Below are 25,848 nucleotides of genomic sequence, written 5' to 3'. Positions count from 1 at the left end.
GTGAATGCTGGCTCCCTCAGGCACGCTCGCTCCAAAGATGGAGAAGTGGCTGTCCGCTCGCTATAGGGTCGAATTAGTCAGGCTGGAATCTATACTGGAGAGCTTTTGACCTGTAACACAGACTAGAACTCCCGCCCCTTGGTTAGTCACGTAATAAAGAGACAATCCAGCATCCTAACATGATACCCCCCCATTCCAATCATGACTCAGTCCCTGTATCTCAGAGCCCTGCCGTTCCAAGGTTGTGTATATATCTTACCTTATCTCTGTCCCCTTCGGCCCTTTCACTTATGCCCAATTGTTCCCCCAGCTGCCCCGTTTTTCCCATTCCCTCTCCCTCCCTGTATATTGCCCCCCTCCCTCGCACCCAGTCTCTCCTGTGCCCAACTACTTTCTCTTTTTGAATCACTGCTCTTGATATGTGATTCATAGTCAGTCTTGCACTCTCTTTTGTGCACCCTTTTTAATTTTAATTCGTGATCTCTCATGCCTATCATACTCAACCAAGGCTTCCCCTTGGGCCTCATCATTGACAAATTGTGCTTTGCTTTCAAAAGACTATGCCAACTCCTCCATTTCACATACTCTCTTTAGGAGAACAAACACCCAGCGATTTTCATGTGGCATGACATTTCATTCGTGACAGTTATCAAATGTGTCTCATATTGGTCTTGATCTCTTTCTTTCATCTTTTGGGCATTTTGTTTTATTATTCCCTTTGTCAGGTTCCACAAAGTCAGTTTTTTACATGGGCCAGAGGAGTAGTAAATAAGTGAAATGTATTAAAGGGATTGTAAGTGTAACAAAGGAGTCTTGGTGTGACATTGCTGGTTAATGTGCTGGACCACAAGGTCAGTTTGAGCCACAAAGTCAGCAGTTCAAGCTCACCAGCCACTCCTTGGAAACCCTATACAGGATTGCTATATGTCGGAACCAACTCGAAGGCACTTAACAACAACAACTACATTGTAGAAAAGGGTAATTTCTTTTACTGCCAAATTAAATTTTAATTTATTGTTTTTTAATAGAAGCCTGAAGTAGGAATATGGGTGTGTGCACTTCTCTATTTTAAATGTTAAAGATAACACAACAAAAAATCATCATAGAACTAAAAAAACACCAATAAAAAACAAACCAGAGACTGCGCTGGGCTGCTGCTGCTGCTGCCAGCATCTGTCATCCCCTTAGATTGATGCCTCATGCCTTATGTGAGAAGAACATAATAAGTTCCAGGGGAAAGCTGCCATTGTGGAGAAGTTTGTCTAGCCTTCCATTCCAGAAAATTCAGCACAGCATCATGGCCTAGGACCATCAGCCCACACCAGATAGTTGCATCATCAGCATGGGTGTGGGTTAGCTCAAGGCTGACAAAGAAGGACCTCATCATGGGCTTTTACCAGATGTTCCTATTAAAGAACATCAGTGACATTTGGGTTTGCACCATTGACACGTTCAGGCTTATTCTACACAACTTCTGCGGACCTCATCCCAGCCAGGCTCTCATGCTGCTTCCTCCTCCCTCTTCTACCCAGTACTCTTCACACTCCTCCAGATGCTCCAGATATCATACACAATGAGCAGGGCTGTGGTGGGAGTGGGCATAGTATGCTGCTTCTATCAAGGGTTGTGTATGATGTTTGAATGCTAGACTAACTGCATCTGACAGAAGTTTGTGTTGTACCAGCACATGCCTTGGAAAGACGTAAGTAATGCAAAATGGTGGGTGTTTTTTTTGTTTTGTTTTTTAATCTACTGACAGGTGCTCTAGTAACACAAAGATGTAAAGGAGAAAGCAGCTACCTCACCGCCCAGATATTAATTTATTCAGATGTGTCAATACCTCATTACACGATAAACCATGAACATTTTCTTCAAAACAAATAAACCAGTTACCATCTAGTTAATTCCAACTTACAGTACTTCAGTGTGTTACAGAATAGAATTGTTCCATAGGGTTTTCTTGTCTGTAAACTTCACTGAAGCACATTGCCACTGGGTATTTTTGAGTCATAAACTTTGGGGTTAGCTAGCAGCTGAACACAAACCATCTGCACCACCCAAGAACCTACACAAAGCACATACGTTTGCTATATCCAGTCCACGAGCTCCAGTATACAGCTTGTGTTCTATATATAACTTTGGAAATTCTTTGGTATGATTGTTGGGACATGTATCCTCTAAAATCTTAACACTAATATTGATTTGGAATAGTATACGCTTGCCTTACTATTGATTACAGCTTCTAACATAAAGTGTTGACAGTTTTATATTATTTTTCTTTACTCAGATTTTGAAAGGTATGCTGTTTTCACTAATGGATTTATTAAACTGTGAGGGATAGAAGTTATTGATAAAAGATATGTTTCTGGCAATATTCTCTAACTAGAGAATTAGAAGTATGTCTTAGTTGTCGATAATGTGCTACTATAACAAAAATACCACAAGTATTGAACAATAAGAAGTTTATCATGATGGCTTTGACAAACAAATTCATTCTTTCACTGTTTGGGTGTCTCTACTTTCTAGTATTGCAAGAATAAGTCAAGTAGATGGGCTAAATTTAACGAACATAAATTTATTCTCTTATAATTTAGGATGTTAGAAACAAAACTCATCGTGCTGGCTCTAGGGGGAGACTTTCTTTTTTGTCAGCTCTGAGGAAAGGTCCTTGTCTCCTTTCAGCATCTGAAGGCCAGGCTTTCATCAGAGATTTCCATATATCTTGGCATCAGTCTTCCCCTGGATCTAGGAGTGGGTACCCTAGGCCCAGAGGATACACTCTACTCCTGGCTCTTCTTTCTTGGTGGTAATAGGTTCCTCTGAGCTCTGGTTACTTGTTTAATCTCTTTTATATCTCAAAGAGAAAAAAAGAAAAAAAAATAAGACCAGACGAGTTTCTGAGATGACATCAAGAGCATCATATACGAAGAAAGTGAAAGGTCGTTACAAGGATAGTAGGATAGCAATGAAAGAAAATATCAAAGGGGATGTTAGCAGAGACTCTGAAATTTTCCTTCAGCTGAACAGAAATTTTCAAAGAAAATTCTCAAGGCAAAGTATTATAATGAAGTGTACAAAGTCCTCGAGTCAGAAAACAAAAACAAAAAAACCCACAGTCAGCATTTCTCAAGCTGAAGAAAAAACTCAAGCCTTGACTTGAAATGATGAAGGATTCTGTGGTCAAAATATTGAACAATGCAGGAAGCATCAACAGAAAATGGAAAGAATACACAGTTGCTGTACCAAAAAGAACTGGTTAATGTCCAACCATTTCAAGAGGTAGCATATGATCAAGAACTGGTGGTACTGAAGAAAGAATTCTAATCTGCAGTGAAAGCATTGATGAAAACAAGGCATTAAGAACTGATGGAAAAAAATTGAAATGTTCCAACAAACTAATGCAGTGATGGAGGTGCTCACTTGTCTGTGTCAGGAAATTTAGAAGACAGCTACCTAGCCAGCCAATTAGAATAGACCCATACTTGTGCCTATTCCAAAGAAAGGTGACCCAAAGGAATATGAAAATCATCAAACAGTATCATTAACATTACATGCAAGTAAAAGTTTGCTGAAGATAATTTAAAAATAGTTTCAGCAATATATTGACAGGGAGCTGCCAGAATTTCAAGCTGTATTCAGAAGAGATCATGAAACTAGGGATATCATTGTTGACGTCAGATAAATCTTGCCTGAATGCATAAAATGCCAGAAAGATGTTTACTTATATTTTATTGACTGTGAAAGGCATTCGACTGTGTGGATCATAACAAATTATGGAAAACATTGAGAAGAATGGGAATTCCAGAATACTTAATTGTGTTAATGAAGAACTTTTACATAGACCAAGAGGCAGTCATTAGAACAAAATTAAGAAAGGTGTTTGCCAGAGGGAACAAGTCTTGACAGCAAGGATCATCCCCACCCCCTCCATGTACAGAGTAGACAGGGATGGGCACTTGGACATTGGCTATCCAAAATGGTGGGGGGGGGTGGGGGGGGCGGCGCGCTACAAAGGCAAGATGTGACTGGCTTACAAGCTTTCAAGAGGGAACCTAGATCCAGAGGGCATGGAGGAAGGTAGAATCTCCACTGAGTACTATCCAGTCTGTCTAGGTGGGGCTGATGAAATGAAATACAGATAGGCCTCGTGATACAATAGTGAATAATTGTTATCAAGACTGATTGTGAGGGTTGGAAATGTAAAGGTGGACATTTTGTAGCAAGGAGGGGAGTGATTAACTTTTCAGTCTAGGAGCCGAGGTCCCTGGGACCATGAAGGGAAAAGAGCAGAGAGCAGGCCCTTACCCAGAGAAGCAGAGACACCAGAAATGGAGCAGCTGGGGACTTTAGACCAAGAGAGGGAAAGGGGCTGTGTGAAGGGGGCAGACTTGTAGTGTATACCCTTTTGTTGGTTGATGATGCATGGAGGGGATTGTAACCATGGCAATGAATCGATATAGGATAGGATGAATGTAAAACTAATGTTCTCCCATGTAAGCTACCACATAATTCACAATAAAACATTTAAAAAAAAAGTGAATAAAGACTTTAAAAGTGAACAATCAAACCATATGACACTAAAAGGGCAATGTTTGCCCAGAAACAAACTTTAGAAGGCAGTATGGGCCAGGAAAGAAGGATGAATGCAAACCAGGAACCTAGGGCAGCAGAGCAAGAGTGCTATTACATTTAGAGGATTTCAACTATTATGAAAAAAATGTATATAAGTGGTTGAATAGAAAACTGATTTGTTCTGTAAGCTTTCACCCAAAATATAATTTACAAAAAATGTACAGATGCTTTAATGATGATGATTATTTAATTTTCTTCAATACTTTGTGAAATATTATGTCTCAGAAAAACTTGTAAAACTTCTGTGGATCAATAAACATTTTGGCCAAATAGGAAAAAAAAAAAAAAAAAAAAGGTTTTTGCCATGATTGTATCCTTTCACCATAGTTTTTCAATCTGTATGCTGAGCAAATAATCTGAGAAGCTGGAATATGAAGAGAAACACGGCATTAGAATTAAAGGAAGACTCACCAACAACCTAAGATAAGCAGATGGCACAACCTTACTCTTGGAAAGGGAAGAGAATTTGAAATACTTACTGATGAAGATCAAAGATTGTAGCTTTCAGTATGGATTTCACTGCAATGTGAAGAAAACAAAATCATTATAACTGGACTAATAAAATAACATTGATAAATGGAGAAAAGATGGAAGTTGTGAAAGATGTAATTTTCCTTGGATTTACAATCAACACTCAATGGAAGCAGCAGTCAAAAAAATCAAGCTGATGTACTACATTAGGCATATCTGCACAAGACCTATTTAAAGATGTCAATTTAAGGACTAAGGTGTGCCTGACCCAGCCATGGTACTTTTCAATTGCCTCATATGCATATGAAAACTGAGCAATTATAAGGAAGATCGGGGAATTGTTGCACTTGAATTATGGTGTTGGAAAAGAACATTAAAAGTACTACGAAGCTCCAAAAGTATGAACAAATATGTCTTGGAAGAGGTGTAGCCAGAATTCTTGGAAGTAAGTTTGGTGAGACTGTCTCATATACTTTGGACACATTGTTAGAAGGGATCAGTCCCTGGAAAAGGACATCATCCTTGACAAAATACAGAGTTAATGAAAATGAGGTAGATTCCCAACAATATGGATTGACACTCCCAACAGCAATATGAATTGACAGTGGCTTCAGCAATGGGTTTTCAAACATGACAACATTTATGAGGGTGGCACATACCAGTTAGTGTTTTCTTCTGTTCTGTATAGTGTTGCCTTGAATAAGAACAGTCTCGACATTCTCAACAATATGGACTGTTGGGCACATAACAATCTCAGAAGAGTTGACTCAAGATACAGCCTAATCTTGAAGATTGTATCCAGCCCCATTAACATCATAAAATTGAGGATTTATAACACATAGTATAACTACATCAGATCAGGGCTGATCACGTTTGAGCACATCATTGGGAAGTGATTACATCATTACAAAACTGCCACATTACATCATTACTTAACTGCCAAACCACTGAGAATCATAGATTAGCCAAGTTGACATATATTGTAGAACACATTTCAATCCATGACTTGCAACTAGAAGTCTGAATTCAGGTAACCAAATCTAAGAGAAAGCTTTCTTTCTCTGTTGGCTTGTGGGAAGATCTTTGCTTCTTCTCAGCATCTGTTGGCCTTGCATCTCTTGGAGATCTCAATGTGTCTTGGCATCAATCCTCTTCTGGGTCTAGGAGATTCTCATTTCAGGGGTCCTAAGGAAGTATACCTTCCTGGCTCTTCTTTCTTGGTGATAGTTTCCTCAGATCTCTGTTCACTTGTTTAATCTCTTTTACATATCAAAAAAGGTTGACTTAAAATACAACCTAATCCTATAAATTGTATCCTGTCTCATTAACTTTCTCTAATCCTTCTTCACTAACATAGAGGTTGTGATTTTAAAAATATGTGATAATTATGTCAGATCACAAAATGGAGGACAGTTAAACATTATACTGACAACCATGGTCTAGCCAAGCTAACACATATTTTGACAAGAGTAGCTATTTATGGATTTTGATGATCAATTTATTATTTTCTGCATTTGGATCTGATGTTCTGTAGTTATTTATTCCATATTTCCGTAGTTTGAACTGCTGTGGTATGAATATAATAAGTTGCTTAGTTAACTAGAAAGGATGGTAGCACACAAATGGGAATTGAAAGAAAGCAAGTAGTAAGTAACCTTTGTACATTTCTAAGCCTGGTCGTTTTCTAAGTCTTCTTATAAGTAAATTAGGTAGTCAGGATCAGCTCTACGTAATTTATGATGCTTAGAATAAAGATAACATGTCCCTTTGTGAGATTTTCCTGTTTCCCAGACATATCTTACATATATTCAAGGATACGTTCTAAAAAGCAAACCCTCCTAGCCTACAGTGGATTTCTGAGCCCCACTCAGAACCTTCTGAGTTGGGACATTCCCATGTGAAAAGACATGCAGATCAACCCAGAACTGCTGGAAGAACAAAAGATTCTTATTGAAAGAAATGCCTGCAGAAAAACGAACTGTTGGGCTGTTTGAATATTAAGCAAGCTGTTTGCTTTGGAGGCAACAAGGCAAGAAAAGCCAGCCCATCAGGAAAAACCCCTTCTAGGAGTAAAACTCAAAGAGAACTCAGAAACAGTTTAGTATGCTTGCTGGTAACCAACTGGGTCTACTTATGAGAGTGGAAGTGGGGGAAATGCAGCAGTTAAGACATGGGCTGAGTTTGGCCATGTTGCATTGACATCTGTTGACCTTAAGATGAGAGAAGAAGGACTGACTGGTCTGAAGTATAGGGAAATGTGTGAATTCCTGATCCCATGGGCACTGACTAGTCCCTGGGGGTAGAGCTGAGACGGAAGCAACCGGAAGATCTGAAGTGCATGGAGCTATGCATGAATCCCCAAACTTGCATCTAGTACCCTTTTGACCCAGTTCAGATGGCTAGCTGACCAGAACTCAACTAGATGAAGATAAAGATGGTTTGATACTGTGAGCAAATGTAAATTGCTACAGTTTGATGAACTGGAGTTACTGGGTTGATAGAGATGGGCAACTGGACATTTGTTGTTGTTGTTGCTATGTGCCGTGGAGTCCGTTCTGACTCATAGCGACCCCGTACAGGGTTTCTGAGGCTGTAAATCTTTATGGGAGCAGAAAGCTCATCTTTCTCCCGTGAAACAGCTGGTAGTTTCAAACTGCTGACCCTGAGGTTAACAGCCCGATTTGTAACCACTACACTACCAGAGCTCCTTTTAGATGCAAAAAAGGGGGAAGGTGCAAAGGCATGAAGTGGCTGGCTTACAAGCTTTCATGAGTGCTTATTTTCAGAATAAGATGGGTAAGGTAGAATCCCCACTGAATAGATTTTCTCTTTTCCAAATGGATCTGGTGAAAGGTAGTGGGGGGTGATCGTGATAGCACTTTATGATTCAATTGTGAAGATGTGTTAATAAAAGGGGGAGTAGTTAATTAAAAAAAAAAAGCAACTCTCCTAGATGATTGTTTGGGTCTGGATTACTGAGGCCTATTGAAAAGGACTTCATTCCCTCTGAACACCTACATTAAATTCTGCTCACAGTAAGCATTCTGATGAGCTGGGCCAAGACTCAGTTAGGTGAAAGTAACATATCACATATCTATGCTCAGAAGTCTTGAGCCAAACAAATCCTAATTCAGATTTAGGAAACTTTTTTGTGGATTTTAGTGTCCACCCTGTTACGTTCAGTTTTCTGTCTACCTTAAAGGTCCTTTGACTTTGCAAATTGCCCCCAACTGAAGGAGCTCTGGTAGCATAGTGGCTACAAGCCGTGACGCTGTCAACCTCAAGGTCAGGAGTTCGAAACTACCAGCAGTTCCGCAGGAGGAAGATGAGGCATTCTGCTCCTGTAAAGATTTGCAGCCTCAGAAACCCTGTGCAGAGTCACTATGAGTCGGAACTGACTCCACAGTACTTAACAACAACCACATAGTCCTGTTGGATTACTAACAGAATGGTTGGCAGTTTAAACCCACCCAGCAACTCCATAGACTAAAGCCCGGTGAGCTGCTTCCATAAAGACTACAGCCAAGAAAACCCTGTGGAGCAGTTTAGTTCTACTTTTATCATATGGCAGTTTAAATTGATTCATGACACCTAACAACAGCAACAGAATTTCGTAGAAGCCCAGAGAATTCTACAGTCTGACATATGTAATTTATTTCTTGAAGGGGAAGATACAGATGGTTGTTTGCATCATCATGGGCACACGTGATGATCTCTATGGGGCCATAAAAAAGCTTTGTTGTGTGCAGGCTCCAGTGCCCTCACAGGTGAGTGAAGTTGAGGCATGAGATTAAAAACTCTAGCTTCCCTTGAGACTTGGAAAAGAGGGATACATGTTTCTAAATAAGACTAAACTAATTATTAAAAGCCAATATATGTGGACTCTTCTAGTTCAAAGTGTCTATTAAACTTGTGAATGGCAGATAGCTATCATAAATGCTCCCTTTATTTCCCAAATGAGTAATTTTGCTTGTTTAAAGATTGAGCCTCCAGGTTTCACATGACTGGGTTCTGAAGTATAGGCTTCACCCTGAAAGAAGAAAGTTGTTTTCCCTCTGAAAGTTGTTTTTTTTTTTTTTTTAATTCCACTCTGCATGATATCTTTTGGAAACTTTTTGTTATGTTTTTCTGTGTCTGTGTGTGTATGCCTAAAATCCTAGAATTAGACATATTACTATCTATTAATTCAGGTTATTTAAATAACTTCATAAATAAATTGTTACAGAATGAATGTTCACATTGTCTAAGAGGTTGATGGTGTCTTGCTATTGGTACTTTGATTCTAGGTCATCAATGTCCGAACCATTGGTCAGCCCACCAGACTTCGGAGTGTGGCCCAGAAAATTTTACTACAAATTAATTGTAAATTGGGTGGTGAGCTCTGGGGAGTGGATATTCCCTTGGTGAGTGAATCTGAGATGTCTTCATTCAATCCAGCTTTCCAGAAAATATATCTGTTTTCCTAATCTTGTTAGTTATCCTCCCTATTGTCAGCATTCACTTAATAAATAACTCACTAGAGGTACTGTCCATGATTTAAGGATATGTTTTACCTTTTTAAATGGATTGAAAAACATTTTAATGACGTATGAAAATGTATGAAATTCAGTTTGTAGTGTGTCCTTAAATAAACTTGGTTGGAACACACTCATCATGCTGGCTTATTTACATACTGTGTGTCTGTGCCTGCTTTCGCAGTAGAATCAAGCAGTTTTCACAGAACATTGTGGGCCTTTATAACTAACATATTTACTCTTTGGCCACTTACAGAAAAAGTTTGCCAGGCCTAGCTATAGATCTTTGACTTTGTAATTTTTTTAAAATGTCAAGATGATTGCATTCTCTTTATTTTCCAGAACTTACTTTCCTATGTATAAGTAAGGCGAAGGTTGTTTGGGCTTTCAGATAATAATTGAAAATGGAAGGCTGGATTGCTTATGTTTTATTGCTGTGTTTTTCTAACCTAGAAACAATTAATGGTAATTGGGATGGATGTTTACCATGACCCTAGCCGAGGCATGCGCTCCGTGCTTGGCTTTGTTGCAAGCATCAATCTGTAAGTACTATTGATAGTTTCATTTTGTTTTGTTACCTCATTTTGATACCAAATCATACTATCGTTGTTGTTATTGTTAAGTGCCACCAAGTCGGTTCTGACTCATAGTGACCCTGTATAGGGTTTCTGAGAAATGGTTGCAGTTCGAACCAACCTTGTGGTTGAGTGCTTATCTTACATTGCTACATCCAGCAAATATCTTTTTTTTTTTTAACTTTTTATTGTGAATTGAATGAAGGTTTACAGACAAGATCATCAGATTTATATTCCATAAACCATACTTTGTTTCATCTCAATGACTGCAATCCCCTTCATGCACAACAGTCATTCTGCTTTCTCCTGTGGTTCCGATTTCCATTCCACACACATTCCTATACCTTCTCAACTTTGTCCTTGGGAAATGCTGCCCTTTGGATTTTGAATGATTGAGCTTACTAGTGTTGTGCCCCTACATACCTGTTTCCTGTTTGGCTGAAAATTGAGCCACAAAGGTAGTTCTTTTCCAGACCTGATGGGTGGTTGAGGGCCATAGTTCCAGGTTCCTCCAGTTTCTTTCTGACCAATAAACCCAGTCTTTTTAAAAAACTGATTTTGAGTGTTATTCCCATTTTCTCCCACTCTATCCAGGACCTTCTAATGTATTCCCTTTCAGAGAAGTTAGTAGTGGTAGCTGGGCACCATCTAGTTCTGGTCTCAAAGTCGTGGGGACTGATGTTTATGTGTTCCAGTAATCCATTGGACTAATTGATTCCAAGCCTCTTCAGTTCTCATCAATCTTCTTTCTTCAGCACATGGACCAATAACTGTATGTTAGATAGCCACTCATGAGCAAAGATACCAGATGCTACTCACCAAAGTAGCTTGCAGAACATTGTCTTTATGAACTATGTTATGCCAAGTGACCATGGTGTTCCTGGCCATGGTCTTGAGCCCCCAGGCTCAGCAACTCATTGCCATAAGATGTTTGATAATATCTAAAAAAGCTTTCATTAGTAGCAAATATCTTTTTGAGTATTATGTAACATGTTGTTATTCTTACACGCTATTGAGTTGGTTCCCACTTATAGTGATCCTATGTACAACAGAATGAAACACTGCCCAGTCCCATACCATCCTCACAATTGTTGTTATGTTTAGGCCCACTGCTTCTGCCACTGTGTTAAGGTCTTGTTAAGGGTCTTTTTTTGCTGACCTTCCACTCATATGTAATATGAGGGTGCGTCAAACATTGTGGAAAAATTCCATTATCTTTTAATTCCGTTTATCCATGAGCTATTTGAAGTTCATAAACGGTTCTAAACACTCTCCTCTTTTGTCTTCCTATGATACTTGCTTATACAAACTAACAAATTTGTCACATGTGTAAGTTTGTTTCCCAGCTAAAGTATAAACTTCTGCTGGATAGGGGCTTATCTTGCTGACATTCTTCCATCCCCCAGTCCCAAAAATGCATTTCTTTGTTCTGATTGTAAAAGGTAAAACAAACTTATTGAAATATCTATAAGATTTAGAAAGTGAAAGTCATAGTTCATCTTTTACAAACAACTGCTACCAAAGATTTGATGGTCATATACTTTCAGGTGTTTTTTGTATTAACACATTTGTTGTGATTGTTGTGTGCCATAGAAGAAGTTCTGACTCACAGTGAGCCATCTATAGGACAGAGTAGAATTTCCCCATAGAATTTCTAAGGATGTAATAATCTTTACGGGAAGAGATTGCAACATCTTTTCTACCCCCAAATACGCTAGTGGGTTCAAACTGCGATCCTTTTTTTTAACCAATCAAGCACTTAAGCATTGCATCACCTATTCCCCTTATTAACACATATAATATTAGCACATAGGTGGTTTAATATATCTATGTGCATGTTTACACAAATGGGGTTGATACTACTAACATATCTATCTTACTGATCTTGCTTCATGCACTTAAAAAGTATATCTTCTACCTTTTCCTGTATGAATACAAATAAATCTTTAATTAATTCATGTTAGTTGCTATATATAATTTATTATATGTTAAATCCTGGTGTGGCACTATAGGATAAGCACTGGACTGCAAGGTCAGTTTGAACCATAAGGTCGGCAGTTCAAATTTACCAGCTGCTCCTTGGAAACCCTATACCGGGTTGCTATCAGTTGAAACTGATTCAACGGCACCTCTTACCAACAATAACAAGAAGTTACTGCTGATTTAGGGGTGTGTGTGTATATATATATGTGTGTGTGTGTGTGTTTATATATATATATACTGATTTTTTTCTGTTTTAGAAGCAATTTGTGGTAAATGTTCAAAATTGTACATGTATTTTTTATATTCTGTATCTTAAATGTATATTTTTTGCACTTATTATCACATTTTGTTATATAGCATAAGTACATTCACTAGATCTTTATTGCCAAAAACAAATTGATGCAGAATGAAGCTTATGTGATCTGATAATCAGATGATAGCTCTTCCTCTGGGTCTGCTTAGTCATCTTTCTCTCTTAACCCTCTCTGCCCCAGCACCCTTACAAAATGGTATTCCCGAGTGGTATTCCAGATGCCTCATCAGGAGATTGTGGATAGCCTGAAGCTGTGCTTAGTGGGCTCCCTAAAAAAGTTTTATGAGGTGAGGAGAAGAGAAATGCCACATTTGACAGTTTGTCTATATGAATGCTTTAACAGGATGTCTGATTTAACAGGAAGGATCCCAAATCAAAGGTGAGTTTCTCAAGTAGAATTAAAAGTTAGTCATTGCTGAACAAGCAAGCTCAGAGTGACTCCTTTCAGGCTCTTACTTGTGAAGATCAACTCAAAGAGCTAAATGCTTTGCTTTGGTTTGGTAAGTAATAATTATTTCTCATGTTGCCTGCCTGATGCCTTTAGACAATCTTTAATGCTCTTATCAAGGAAGTTGGGGGTAAATTTCAGCAGTTAAAGTAGGTTATAAATTTACTCAGCTTTTTATGACTGTTATTAGAAGCTGACTCTTTTCATTTTGGTTCAAGACAAATGCTTCCTTGTAAATTAACCCTAGGACTCCAAAGAATGTTAGCCATGGAGAATTAGCACGTTGCTGTCATTAAGCTGATATCAGGTCTAGAACAGTGACCAAGCAAGGTACTGATTTTTGCCTTGGCCAGTATATTAAAGGAAACCTTGATAAGTGGCTTGCACCTCATAGGGTCTTCACTTAGAAATTAAACAGCAGGGAACTTCATATAATTAAAGTCATTCTCTAGAAATCCATCATGTTTCTTTTTTAAATAATGTTTTCTACAGTGTCCTGCAGATAGTTTAATAATGTTTAGGTATTAAACAGAATGTTTAAAAAGTTGAAATTTTTTCCCTAAGAGGCCCACTTGATATGCTATTTTGTAACCAAGTTCTATTGTATTTTTGTTTCTTGGTCTTTTCCTTCAAAGTTTCATCATTTGAGATCTAACTCAAAGATAATTCCCTGAAGCCTTTCCCTATACAGAGTCGCTATGAGTCAAAATAGACCCGATGGCACTTAACAACAACAATAACCTATCCTGGAGCCAGAATGGTTTCTTTATGCTCTACTGCCATGGCCCTTTGCCTATAGTTCTGTGTAGTAGTTATCATTTTCTATCTTATATTAGTTATCTGTGAGGAGCTCTAGTAATGTAGTGGTTATGAATTGGGCTGTGAACCGCCAGGTCAGCAGTTCGAAACTACCAGCTGCTCTGCAGGAGAAAGATGAGGCGTTCTGCTCCCGTAAAGATGTACAGCCTCAGGAACCCTGTTCAGGATCACTATGGGTCGGAACCGACTTGATGGCACTTAACAACAACAACAGTTAGTTATCTATATCTTTATCTCTTCCATTGGGTTCCACAAGGGGATTCTGAGTGGTTTAAAATCAGGAAAGATGTGTATCTGAGTTATATCTTTTTACCATACTTATTCAATCTGGAGTCTTGGTGTAGTTCGATAGAACAAGCACTGGACTGCTAACCACAAGGTTGGCTGTTCAAATCCACCAGCCAATCCTTGGAAGCACCATACAGGGTTGCTGTGACTCTGAACTGACTTGACCACACATAACAGCAATAACATTAATTCTGTATGCTGACTAAATAATTCAAGAACCTAGACTATATGAAGAAGAATGTGGCATCAAGATTGGAGGAAGGCTCATTAACAGCCCGAGGTAATACAGATAACACAACCTAGTTTGTTGGAAACAAAGGATTGGAAGCACTTATTGATGAAAATCAAAGACCACAGTCTTCAATATGGATGACACCTTAGTTTGTTGTTGTTAAGTTTAAAAACCAAAAGTTTTACAACTGGACCAGTAAATAACATCATGATGTTGTTGTTGTTGTTAAGTGCCGTCGATTCGGTTTCGACCCATAGCGACCCTGAACAGGGTTTCCGAGGCTGTAAATCTTTACGGGAGCAGATCGCCTCATCTTTCTCCCGCGGAGCAGCTGGTAGTTTCGAACTGCTGACTTTGCGGTTCGCAGCCCAATTCGTAACCACTATGCTACCATCATGATATTAAACATTAAAGTTATCAAAGATTTCATACTAATTGGGATCCACAATCAATGTTCCTGGAAGCAGCAGTTAAAAAACCAGTTGATGTATTGCATTGGGCAAAACTGCTACAAAAGACCTCTGTAAGGTGTTAAAGAGCGGAGATGTCACTTTCAGGACTAAGATATGCCTGATCCAAGCATGGTATTTTCAGTCACCTCATAAGCATGTGAAAGCTAAACAATGAATAAGAAGACCCAAGAGGAATTGATGCACTTTAATTATGATGTTAGTGAAATATTGACTATATAACAGGCTGCTAGAAGAATAAATAAATCTGTGTTGAGAGAAGTACAGCCAGAATGCTTCTTAGAGGCAAGAATGGTGAAACTTCATGTCACATTCTTTGGACATGTTATCAGGAGGGACCAAGTAGTCCCTGGAAAAGAACATCATGCTCGATAAAGTAGAGGTTCTGTGAAAAAGAGGAAGATCCCCAGTGTGATGGATTGACACAGTGGCTGCAACAATAAGCTAAAAGAACAGCAATGGTGCAGATAACGCAGGGTGAACAGTGTTTTGTTCTGTTGTGCTTGAGAGTCTGTATGATTAGAATGCACCTACAGCAAGAGTACTAAAAGCTACCAGAAGTTTCAATACCTTCAAAAGATTATCTTGTGCAGATAATACCCACTTGACCTGGCTTCAGTGACTGGATGATCAAAGCTCAACTAGAGGAAGAAAGAAGAGGGGAAAAAAGAGTAATCTGATACAATTTTATGAACTTGACCTACACCTATGGATGCAGTAGCTCAAAAGAAGGAACAAATCTTTACAGCAAGGATCATTCCCACCCCCTCCATACACAGTAGACAGGGATGGGCAACCTGGACACTGGCTACCAAAATGGGGGGGCTACAAAGGCAAGAAGTGACTGGCTTACAAGATTTCAAGAGGGAACCTAGATCCATAGGGCACAGAGGAAGGTAGAATCTCCACTGAGTAGTATACAATCTGTCTACCAGGGTTGATGAAATGAAATGTGGATAGGTCTCTTGTGATACAGTAGTGAATAATTGTTATCAGGACTGACTGTGAGGGTTGGACGTTTTGTAGCAAGGAGGGGAGTGATTAACTTTACAGTTGAGGAGCGGAGGTCCCTGGGACCATCAAATGAGAAGAGCAGAGGAAAGCAGGACCCTACCCAGAAAAGCAGTGATTCCTGAGATAGAGGCAGAGATGTGGAGAGATGGAGCAGCTGGGGACTTTAGACACAGAGAGGGAGAGGGACTATGTGCTAATGACCAGGGGTGGGGGGTGGGGAGGGAGGAAGGCAGACTTGCAGTGTATACCCTTTGGTTGTTTGATGATTGTAACCATGGCAGTGAAATGATAAAGGATAGCATGAATGTAAAACTAATGTTCTCCCATGTAAATTATCACATAATTCTCAATAAAACATTTTTTAAAAAAAGATTATCATGTACATTTTCATAAATTTTCAGATCAGTGCTTATTAATGCCAGGGCCCATCTTCTCCATTCTGAATCTTTCGTTTGTCTTTTGAACTCATGCTGAATGATAAAACTTTAGTTTATAAGTTTTATAAGTTTCCTAGGATAGTTAGCTTCTATCTCTTTAAAAAATATTTATTGTGAAGAAATATATGTGACAAAACATTTGCCATTTTGACTACTTTTGCATGTACCATTCAGTGACATTAATTATATTCACCATATTGTGAAACCATACTGTTACCTGTTACCAATTTTTTCACCGCCCTTAGCAGAAATTCAGAACTAATTAAGTAATACCTCCCTATCTCCATACCACTCCTGCTATTGATAACTACTAAACATTGGTTTCTATACATTTGCCTATTCTAGATATTTCATATGTTGTTTTTGTCAAGTGCTGTCGAGTCAGTTCCAACCCTTAGCAACCCTGTATATCGTTTCTGAGGAGCAGCTGGTGAGCTTTGAACCACTGACCTTGTAGTTCAAATTGACTTTGCAGTCCAGCACAGTAACCCATAGCACCACACCAGATATTTCATATAGGTGGGATCATATGACTTTAGTCCTTTTGTGATTGACTTCTTTCACTCAACTTAATATTTTCAAGGTTCATTCATGTCATAGCATGTATCAGAGCTTTATTTTGTGGTGCTGTCGGAGAAGCACTGGACCTCAAGGTTGATGGTTCAAACTTACCAGCTGCTCTTTGGAAACACTATACAGGGTCACTATGACTTGGAACCAATTCGACAGAACTTAACAACAGCAACAATATTCCATTGGAGTCCTGGTGTGGTACTGTAGGATAAGCACTGGACTACTAACTCCAAGGTTGGTGGTTTAAACTCACCACCCATTCCTTGGAAACTCTATACAGGGTTGCTGAGAGGCAGAACCAACCGGAGGGCACTTAACAACAACAAATTTCATTGTATGAATATACCACATTTTATTTATCCATTCATCTGTTGATAGTCATTTGGGCTGTTTCCACACTTTGGTTATTGTGTATAATGCTGCAGTGAACATAGGTGTGCAAATCCTGTTTCAGTTCTGGTTGTTTGGAAGATGTATTCCTAGAAGTAGAATTGCTGGATCATATGGTAATTCTGTTTTAACCTTTTTTTGATTTGCAATATTGATACGTTTTTGTTGTTGTTAAGTGCCATTGAGTCAGTTCCAACCCATAGCGACCCTGTATAGGGTTTCCAAGGAGCAGTTGGTGAGTTTGAACCACCAACCTTGTGGTTCAAAATGGCTTTACAGTCCAGTGCATTAACCTACAGCACCACACCAGGACTCCTCAAGTTGCAACCACTGTTTAATTTTTCAACCTTTTATTGTGGCTTGGGTGAAGGTTAATAGAGCATATCATCATTTTTACATTCAACAAGTCATATTTATAACCATCATAGATTGTTTCTTTTATCAAGATAACCTTTTTAAAAACTTTTACAACATTGATCTCATACAATATTTGTTCTTTTGTGATTGACTAATTTTACTTAGCATAGTGCCCTCTGTGTTGTGAGGTGTTCAACCATGTTGTGAGGTGTTTCACAGATTCATCATCATTCTTCAACTTTTTGAAGAATGTGTATGTGTACTAAAGTTTGACCATTCTTCTGTTGGTGGGCATTTAGGCTGTCTCCATCTTTTTAGTCTGTTTCTTATAGACAACATATTGAAGGATTCTCTTTTCTTATCCATTCTGCTCTCTTTATGTCTCTTGACTGGTACCTCTAATGTATTTACATTCAGTGTAATTATCAGTAGGTATGAATTGATTGCTCTCATTTTTCTGTGGGTTTTTTTTTTTTTTTTGTAGTGCTGCTGGATTCTTTGTTCTGTATCATTTCTATGCTGAGTTCATTTCCTTTGTGATTTTTCATTTTCATTTCTGCTGTGTTAATTTTTACTAAATCTTTCTGATTTTCCTTTTTTATTTTGATGTGTAGGTATATTATTTTTTTAATGTTATTCTGTAATTTATTGATTTTTTTTTTCCTCCTGCTTGAAACAGTCTGTTTTATTTTGAAATCTGCTTGACTTCCTTGCCATTTGGAAGTTCTATATGTACACTAATCCCTCTTTTTCTTTATAGTTGACTTTATGATACATTGATATCTCTGTTTCCTTATTTTCAGTCTTGTTAGGTTTGTTTTACATTAAATACTTCTATATCTGGATTGGATTTTGGGTGGTGTTATCATGTGTGTTAATCTTAGGTTGTGGTCTGCTGTTGTTGTTTCTCCTTCCCTTTAGCATTTTTTGTAAAGTTAGTCTACTCATGACAAATTCTTTTAATATCTGTTTATCAGGAAATGGCCTAATTTCACTGTCATGTTTGAGGGACAGCTTTGCTGGGTATATGATTCTTGGTTGGCAATTTTTATCTTTCGGTTTTGTATATGTCATCTCATTGCCTTCTTGCCTGCATGGTTTGTGCTGAGAAATCAGAGCTTAGTCTTACTGGTTCTCCATTTTAGGTAACTTTTCTGTTTTACCCAAGCTGCTCTTGTCTTTGATTTTGGAAAGTTTGATTATGATGTGTCTTGGTGTTTTGCTTTTGGGGTCGATCACTTTGGAGTTCGTTCAGCTTCTTGTATGCTTATCTTCTCATTTTTTTTATGATGCTAGGAAAGTTTTCTTCCAACAACCCTTTGACAATTTTCTCTGTGCTTTTTATTGTGTCTTCCTATTTTGGAATTAAAACTGCCTGTAAGTTGCCCTCTTCATGGTGTCCCACATAACTCTTAGGCTTTCTTCAGATTTTTTTCATTCTTTTTCTGATTGTTCTCTAGTTTACCAACTTAGCTCACAATTTTAGGCTTCCAGTGATTAAAATGTACTCCTTTGCCCTTTAAATGTATTACCCAGTTCTGAACTCTTAATATTAATATTCTGGATTTATATTTGCAAGTTTTGTATTGTCTCCAATCCTTTATGTATTTTGTTTGTTTGTTCCTATAGTGTTTTCCTTTCCGCCAATCATTTAGAAGTATCTAAATTCCATTCTCATTCAGGTAGTTACAATGCTTTTTTGCCTCACAAATTGTTTTCTGCGATACCTCTTAGCTACTTTCTGAGCCACTCTAGTCTTATTTCTTTGTGTGAACAGAAATTGTCTGCTACTTTTGAGACATTGTGGTGGTGTTGTATTCATATTAAGTTGATAATTTGTATGTTAGTGTATTCTTAGGTAATCACTAACTGCCTCCTTAGTGGTGTCATTAGGGGCTGAGCTAGTGTACCATTCTCTGTTCACTATTTATACAGTTCAGTTTATGATAGATCTCTCTGATATTGATTGTTGTTGATCTGCTATATAGCAGATGTTAATAGCTCTTGCCCAATGGGTGGGGGTTGTAGAGGGTATGCTTTTGGCTGGGCTGTATGGACACATTCACTGTCTCCTTTTGAGTGAGACAAGAAAACACACACAAGGAGAGAAGGAAAATAAAGAGAATAGATAGTAAAGAAAAAAACAGGCAACTGCTAGAAAAGGAATGCAAAAATTGAAATGAGAGGGAGAATTTTAAAAAAGAAAAGAAAACTAAACACAATTAGGAAGCAGATTGCGTAAAAAGGAAAGAGACCAGAAGGTAGTAGAGAAAAAGAGAAAAAAAAAGAGAGAGAGAAAGAAGGAGCAGTTGGGAAAGAGAAGTAGAAAAAAAGAAGTAAAAGCAGAGATAGAAATGTGTGAGAACCATGTCGGAGCCATGTCTGACTTCCTCTGGCTTCGCAATGAGGAAAAAGAATCAAACTCAGAACCCAAGACAGATTCTTATGATGCAGCAGTCAGACATGCCTCTACCCTACAAGCTTCTGTATACTATTCTGATACCAGCCATACCTCCCACAGCATTCTCCTTCACATCTGGGTTTGATAATTCATTGCAGTGACCACACAGAACTCAACAATGCTCACAATTATGGTGCTTATTAGGGAAGTGAACATAGTTCAATCCAGGATCAGAACAACTCAGGATGTAGCAGTTTTCCAATCAGAAATGCCTCTTCTCTACTGTACTGCAGCCATGTGACCCGTTTGCTTCTGCCCTGCTCAAGCTGGTGTTACAAAGCTCCTTTAGCCAGTCTGTAAGTGCCTAACGGGCACATTCTGCAAGCTAGCCTCCTGCCCATAGGCACTCAGCTTTACTCAGTTCATGGGCCTAGAAGCCTGTAGCTGTTTTGTCTTTCCATGCTGCCCCCTCTGCCTCTGCCACTGTCTCTGCTGTTGCTGCTTTTCTAGGTACGGATCTGACGTTGCACTTAATGCGCTTCTTTATTGATGGTCCTGGGATTGTCATCTTTTCTTGCTTCTGAGTGGCTCCTTTTAAACCTAGTGAGATAGCAAATTTGACCATTCCCAGCATTTGTCCTGTACATTCTGTTTGCATGGTCCCACCCAATCATTTGATGGGAGTAAAAAAGATGTTGGATAGAAAAGCTGTATCAAGTAAATTCAAGGTACCACAGAAGCATAGAAATAAAGGGAGGGGAAGAAGAAGAAAGAATAACCAAACAAAAACAATGAAAGGAAAAAACCTGGACAGGTGCCACACCCAAAGATGAGAAAATTCTGGAATTTCCTGCCAGCTAAGGACCTCATGTTGTGGGTAGGCAAAGGATGAGATGGTAATGTTCTCAACCCTAGATGGAGTTCCTGTAGGGCTAGATGTTGTCTGTTCTGAGCACCCAATCCAGAAGTAGTTTGTGCAGACACCAGAGCAGCTAGGGGATCAGGGTATTTCCATCCCAGAAGGCAGCCAATGGTAAGAGGTCTTGCTAGTCCAGGGCTTGACAGAACCAACTCTCCAGGTCTGTAACAGGCCACACCTGATTCCAGGTGCCAGGATTGGTGCTGCTAGTTCCCCAACTCCCTCTGATGTGGCTCTGACCAACCAGAGAGAGGGAGCTTCCCCAGGAGTGTAGGCAGGTGGGGGCCAGCCACACTTCTGGTCACCAAGGTAGTGTGGGCTACAAGAAGAAAATTCACACCTTTTTCTCCACCAGTAAGTCGGGGTATGCCTCTATACCACCTACCTACAAGATGACCACATTGCACCTGGCTGGTTAGTACATATTACCAGTATCCCTCTCTCCCCACATGCCTACTTAACTGCTTCTCCTAGTGAAGTCGAGTTTAGGTCTGACCAGGGCTAGCTGTGCAGATTTGGAGCATCCCCAACCCAATGGGGTTAATGTGGATACTCCCTCCTCCTTTCAGTGGAGCTCACAAATGTGATGTTCATCTCCATGCAGCTCCAACCAGTAGGAGAGTAGGAGGTTCACTGGGGGGGTGTATGTGGATAGAAGTTGCTCTTTCTTCCTCTCTACAGGGGAGTTTGGGGAACAAGAACAAAATTGCAACTTACTTCTTCAAGCCACTGGTAGGTTTCTGCATTGCCAATATGTTTTCTTGTCCTTGAAGCCTCTCACAAAACCTTAGGATGGCTATGCCACATCTGGTAGGCCAGAACATGTCACCAGTCTGGTTTTTGTTTTTGTTTTTTTGCCATGTCTTTTCACTTTATCTCCTAGTAATCATTCAATCCACTTCTCTATCCCTTCATCTGATTTCAAAATTCATATGGAGATGTAAGGAACCCAGAAGAACTAAAAGAATTTTGTAAAAAAAAAATGAACCAAGTAGGAGGATTCACATGATCCAGTTTTAAAAAATTACCTGTAGAAATTAAGACAGTGTCAAAGAAGTTCTGGTGGTGTAGTGGGTTAAGTATTGAGCTGCTGACTGCAAGGTCAGTTGTTCAAATCCACCAGGTGCTCCTCAGGAAAAAGAAATATAAGGCTATCTGCTCCCATAAGGGTTTACAGCCTCAAGAAAACCTAGTACACGGTTCTACTGTGTCAGAATCAACTTGATTCAGTGCACTTGCCTTTTTTGGTTTATAGTACTGCTAGAGGACTCTGGTAGCGTAGTGGTTACGCATCGGGCTGCGAACCTTAGGGTCAGCAGTTCGAAACTACCAGCCGCTCCGCGGGAGAAAGATGAGGCTTTCTACTCCCGTAAAGATTTACACCCTTGGAAACCCTGTACAGGGTCGCTATGGGTCGGACCCGACTCGATGGCACTTAACAACAACAACAGAGGAATAGGTACATGGTGGTGGTTATGTGCCGGCGAGTTGGTTCCAACTCATAGCGACCCTGTGCAGGGTTTCTGAGGCTGTATATCTTTACGGGAGCAGGAAGCCTCATCTTTCTCCTGCAGAACAGCTGGTAGTTTCAAACTGCTGACCTTAAGGTTCACATCCCGATTCGTAACCACTACGCTACCAGAGATACATAGTTGGTGGGAAATAATTGAGAGTTCAGAAATAAATCCATACATCTGTGATCATCTGATTTTTGACAAGGGTACCAAGATTATGCAGTGGGCTAATAATCTTTTCAACAAATAGTGCTGGGGCAACTGGATCCTAATTTGACCCTATTTCACACCACAATAAAAAATTAACTCCCATTGTATCAAAGACATAGGTGTAGGTATTAAAACTATAAAACTATAGAAAATAACTTGTATATAAATTTTATGTATTAAGAGTTCATATGTCATTCCAAAAGAAAGATAAATTAGAGTTTATCAAAATAAAAATCTGTGTATAAAAGAATACTATCAAGAAAGTGAAAAGGGATTAAATATTTGTAGATTATAGATCTGTTAGAGTCTAGCATCCAGAATATATAAATAACTCTTAAACCCAGCAAGAAAAAAAGACAACCCTACTTAAAAATGGACAAAGATGAAATCTTTTATTAAAAGAAGGTATAAATTATTAATTGAATCGTCTCCCTCAGAATGCTGAAGTTACCCTTTGCCTGTAAATATGACTCTGAAAATAAGGATGCTCTTTTGTTATATTAATGTGGAATATGGAATCAGCTTGGTCTTAAACCTAATCCCTGATATGTGGTGTAATAAAAAGAGCAGAGTAGACACAGAGTCACAGAAGGGAAGGACACACTCCATGTAACAGTGGAGATAAGTGCATTTAAAAACTGGAAGCATCAAGGATTTCTGGCAGCTTCTAGAAATGGAAGAAGACGAAGGACTTTTCTTTGAGCGGACTCTGAATTTTGACTTCCAGCCACCTAAACTGTGAGAAAATAAATTTCTGTTCTTTAAAACCACACGCTTGTGGTACTTTTTGTTGCTGTTACGGCAGCAGTAGAAAACTAAAACAGTTTACAAATAGCTATTAAGCCTATAAAAAGCTCAGTATCATTTGTCATTGTTGTTGTTAAGGGCTGTCAAGTCAATTCTGACTCATAGTGACCCTATACAGGGTTTCCAAGGAGCAGCTGGTGGGTTTGAACCATAAACTTTACAGTTTGCAGTCCAGTGCTTATCCAGCACTACACCATTTGTCGTCAAGTGCTGTCGAGTCAATCCTGACCCATAGCGACCCCTGTATAAGGTTTCCAAGGAGCACCTGGTGAGCTTGAACTGCCAATCTTGCAGTTCAAACGGCTTTGCATTCTGGCGCATTAACCCACAGTGCCACACCAGGACCCTATTGGGGAAATACAAATCAAAGCAATGACATATCACTTCACATCAAAGTCAGATGGACATTACCAGAAAGGAAAGCTACAAACCAGTACTTAACCATGAACATAGTTGTAAAAATTCTCAACAAAAGATTTGCAAAATGATTCTACCAATGTATAATCAGAGTTGTACAACACAACCAAGTGGGATTTGTACCAGTAATGTAAGGCTTTTTCACAGTCTAAAACTAATTAATCACGTAAGGAGAAATCATACACTCAATGCATGCACAAAAACCATTTGACAAAGTCACATCCATGATAAAAATCTCAGCAAAGAGGAAAAAAGGAACTTCGTCAACATAAGAACACATGTAGAAAACCTACAACTAACTCATACTTGGAGTCCTGGTATGGTTCTATAAGATAAGCACTGGACTGCTAACCCACATGGTCAGCGATTAAACTCACCAACCGCTCCTTGGAAACCCTATACAGGGTTGCGGTGAGTTGAAACTGACTTGATGGCACTTAAAAATAACAACATACTTAATGGTGAAAAACTAGATCCTTTCCATCTAAGATCAGAAACAACACAAGGAGATCCTTTCCCATTGCTACTTTGCCTCCTATTGAAAATCTTAGCTAATGCACTAAGACAAGAAAAGGATATAAAAGTATTTAGATTCAGAAGGAGGAAATAAGACCATCTTTGTTCACAGAAGCAACAACTGTATAGACTCTTACAGGGTCAACATTATACTACTTTCAAGACTTATGGTAAATCAAGACAGTGTGGCACTGGCAAAAAATAGACAAATAGATTGCCAGAATAATAGGTTCAGAAATAGACCCACACAAATGTAGTCATCTGATCTTTGACAAAGGACTAAAGGGAACTCCGTGGAGAAAAGATGATCTTTCAACAAGTGGTGCTGGAATAACTGGGCATACACATCAAAATGAGTCTAGACACAGACCTTGTAGCTTTCATAAAAATTAACTCAAAAAGGGTTATAGATGTAAGTCTAAAATGCAAAAGTATAAAAGTTCTAGAAGCTACCATAGGAGAAATCCCAGGGGACCTGTTAATTTTTTTTTTTCCCCCCAACTACATTTTTACTATCTTACATAAACATATGAAGACAAATTCATAGCTCTCTCTTTGGCACAATTTATTATAGATCTTAATAAACAAACTGGCTAAATATCCACTGGGGGAAAATGCATTTTTCAAATTTGAAGCCAAAGTTAATTAATATATAGCCAAATATGTGAACCATGGAGAGGACCATTTAGTTTTTCCTTTAAGATTAAGTCAGTTGAATTTTTTACACTAAAAATTGCAAAATTTCAATGAAAGGACAAAGCAGACATAAGTTTACACTTTAAAATTTTTTGCTTTTATGTCAACAAATAATGACTAACAACTATCAGTTGTTAGTCTTAGAGTCCAGAACTCATTTTCCATTTGAAATATTTCTAGTCTCTCTTCTGTACAGCATGGATAGTTTTTTGTTTTTTTAATGTTTTATTGTGAATTATGTGATAGTTTACATGGGAGAACATTAGCTTTACATTCATTCCATTCATTCTATCGTATATCATCTCATTGCCATGGTTACAATCCCCTCCATGCAATCCTTCCCCCATACCCCACAAGTCTTCAGCACACAGTCGCTCTCTCTCTCTGGATCTAAAGTCTCCAGCTGCTCCATCGCTCCACGTCATCATCTCTGGCTCCATTTCAGGCATCACTGCTTCTCTGGGTAGGGTTCTGTTCTCTGTTCTTCTCCCTTGATGGTCCTAGGGACCTCCGCTCCTAGACTGAAAAATTAATCACTCTCCTCCTTGCTATAAAATATCTACCTTTACATTTCTGACCCTCACAAACAGTCCTGATAATAAGTATTCACTATTGTATCACAAGAAACCCGTCTGCATTTCATTGTATCAGCCCCGCCTAGTCAGGTTGAATACTACTCACTGGAGATTCTACCTTCATCCAGGCCCTCTGGATCTAGGTTCCCTCTTGAAAGCTTGTAAGCCAGTCACTTCTTGCCTTTGTAGCCCTCCACCCCCCATTTTGGGTAGCCAATGTCCAAGTTGTCCATCCCTGTCTACTCTTTGTGTGGAGGGAGTGGGAATGATTCTTGCT

General features: G+C 39.0%; 1 protein-coding gene across 1 annotated transcript in view; it reads left to right on the top strand.

Moving 5' to 3' along the window:
• Positions 1–25,848, top strand: part of PIWIL2 (piwi-like RNA-mediated gene silencing 2) — a 120,599-nt gene that overhangs the window by 62,087 nt on the left and 32,664 nt on the right. The window contains exons 16-19 of the mRNA XM_006864397.1: positions 8,769–8,870; positions 9,390–9,506; positions 10,071–10,159; positions 12,670–12,775. Of these exons, the coding sequence (XP_006864459.1) occupies positions 8,769–8,870; positions 9,390–9,506; positions 10,071–10,159; positions 12,670–12,775 (414 nt within the window). The remainder of the gene's footprint in view (positions 1–8,768; positions 8,871–9,389; positions 9,507–10,070; positions 10,160–12,669; positions 12,776–25,848) is intronic.

This window comes from Chrysochloris asiatica, unplaced genomic scaffold, assembly GCF_000296735.1.
Source record: "Chrysochloris asiatica unplaced genomic scaffold, ChrAsi1.0 scaffold00064, whole genome shotgun sequence".
Lineage (NCBI taxonomy): Eukaryota > Metazoa > Chordata > Mammalia > Afrosoricida > Chrysochloridae > Chrysochloris > Chrysochloris asiatica.
This window is presented reverse-complemented; position numbering and strand designations above follow the sequence as displayed.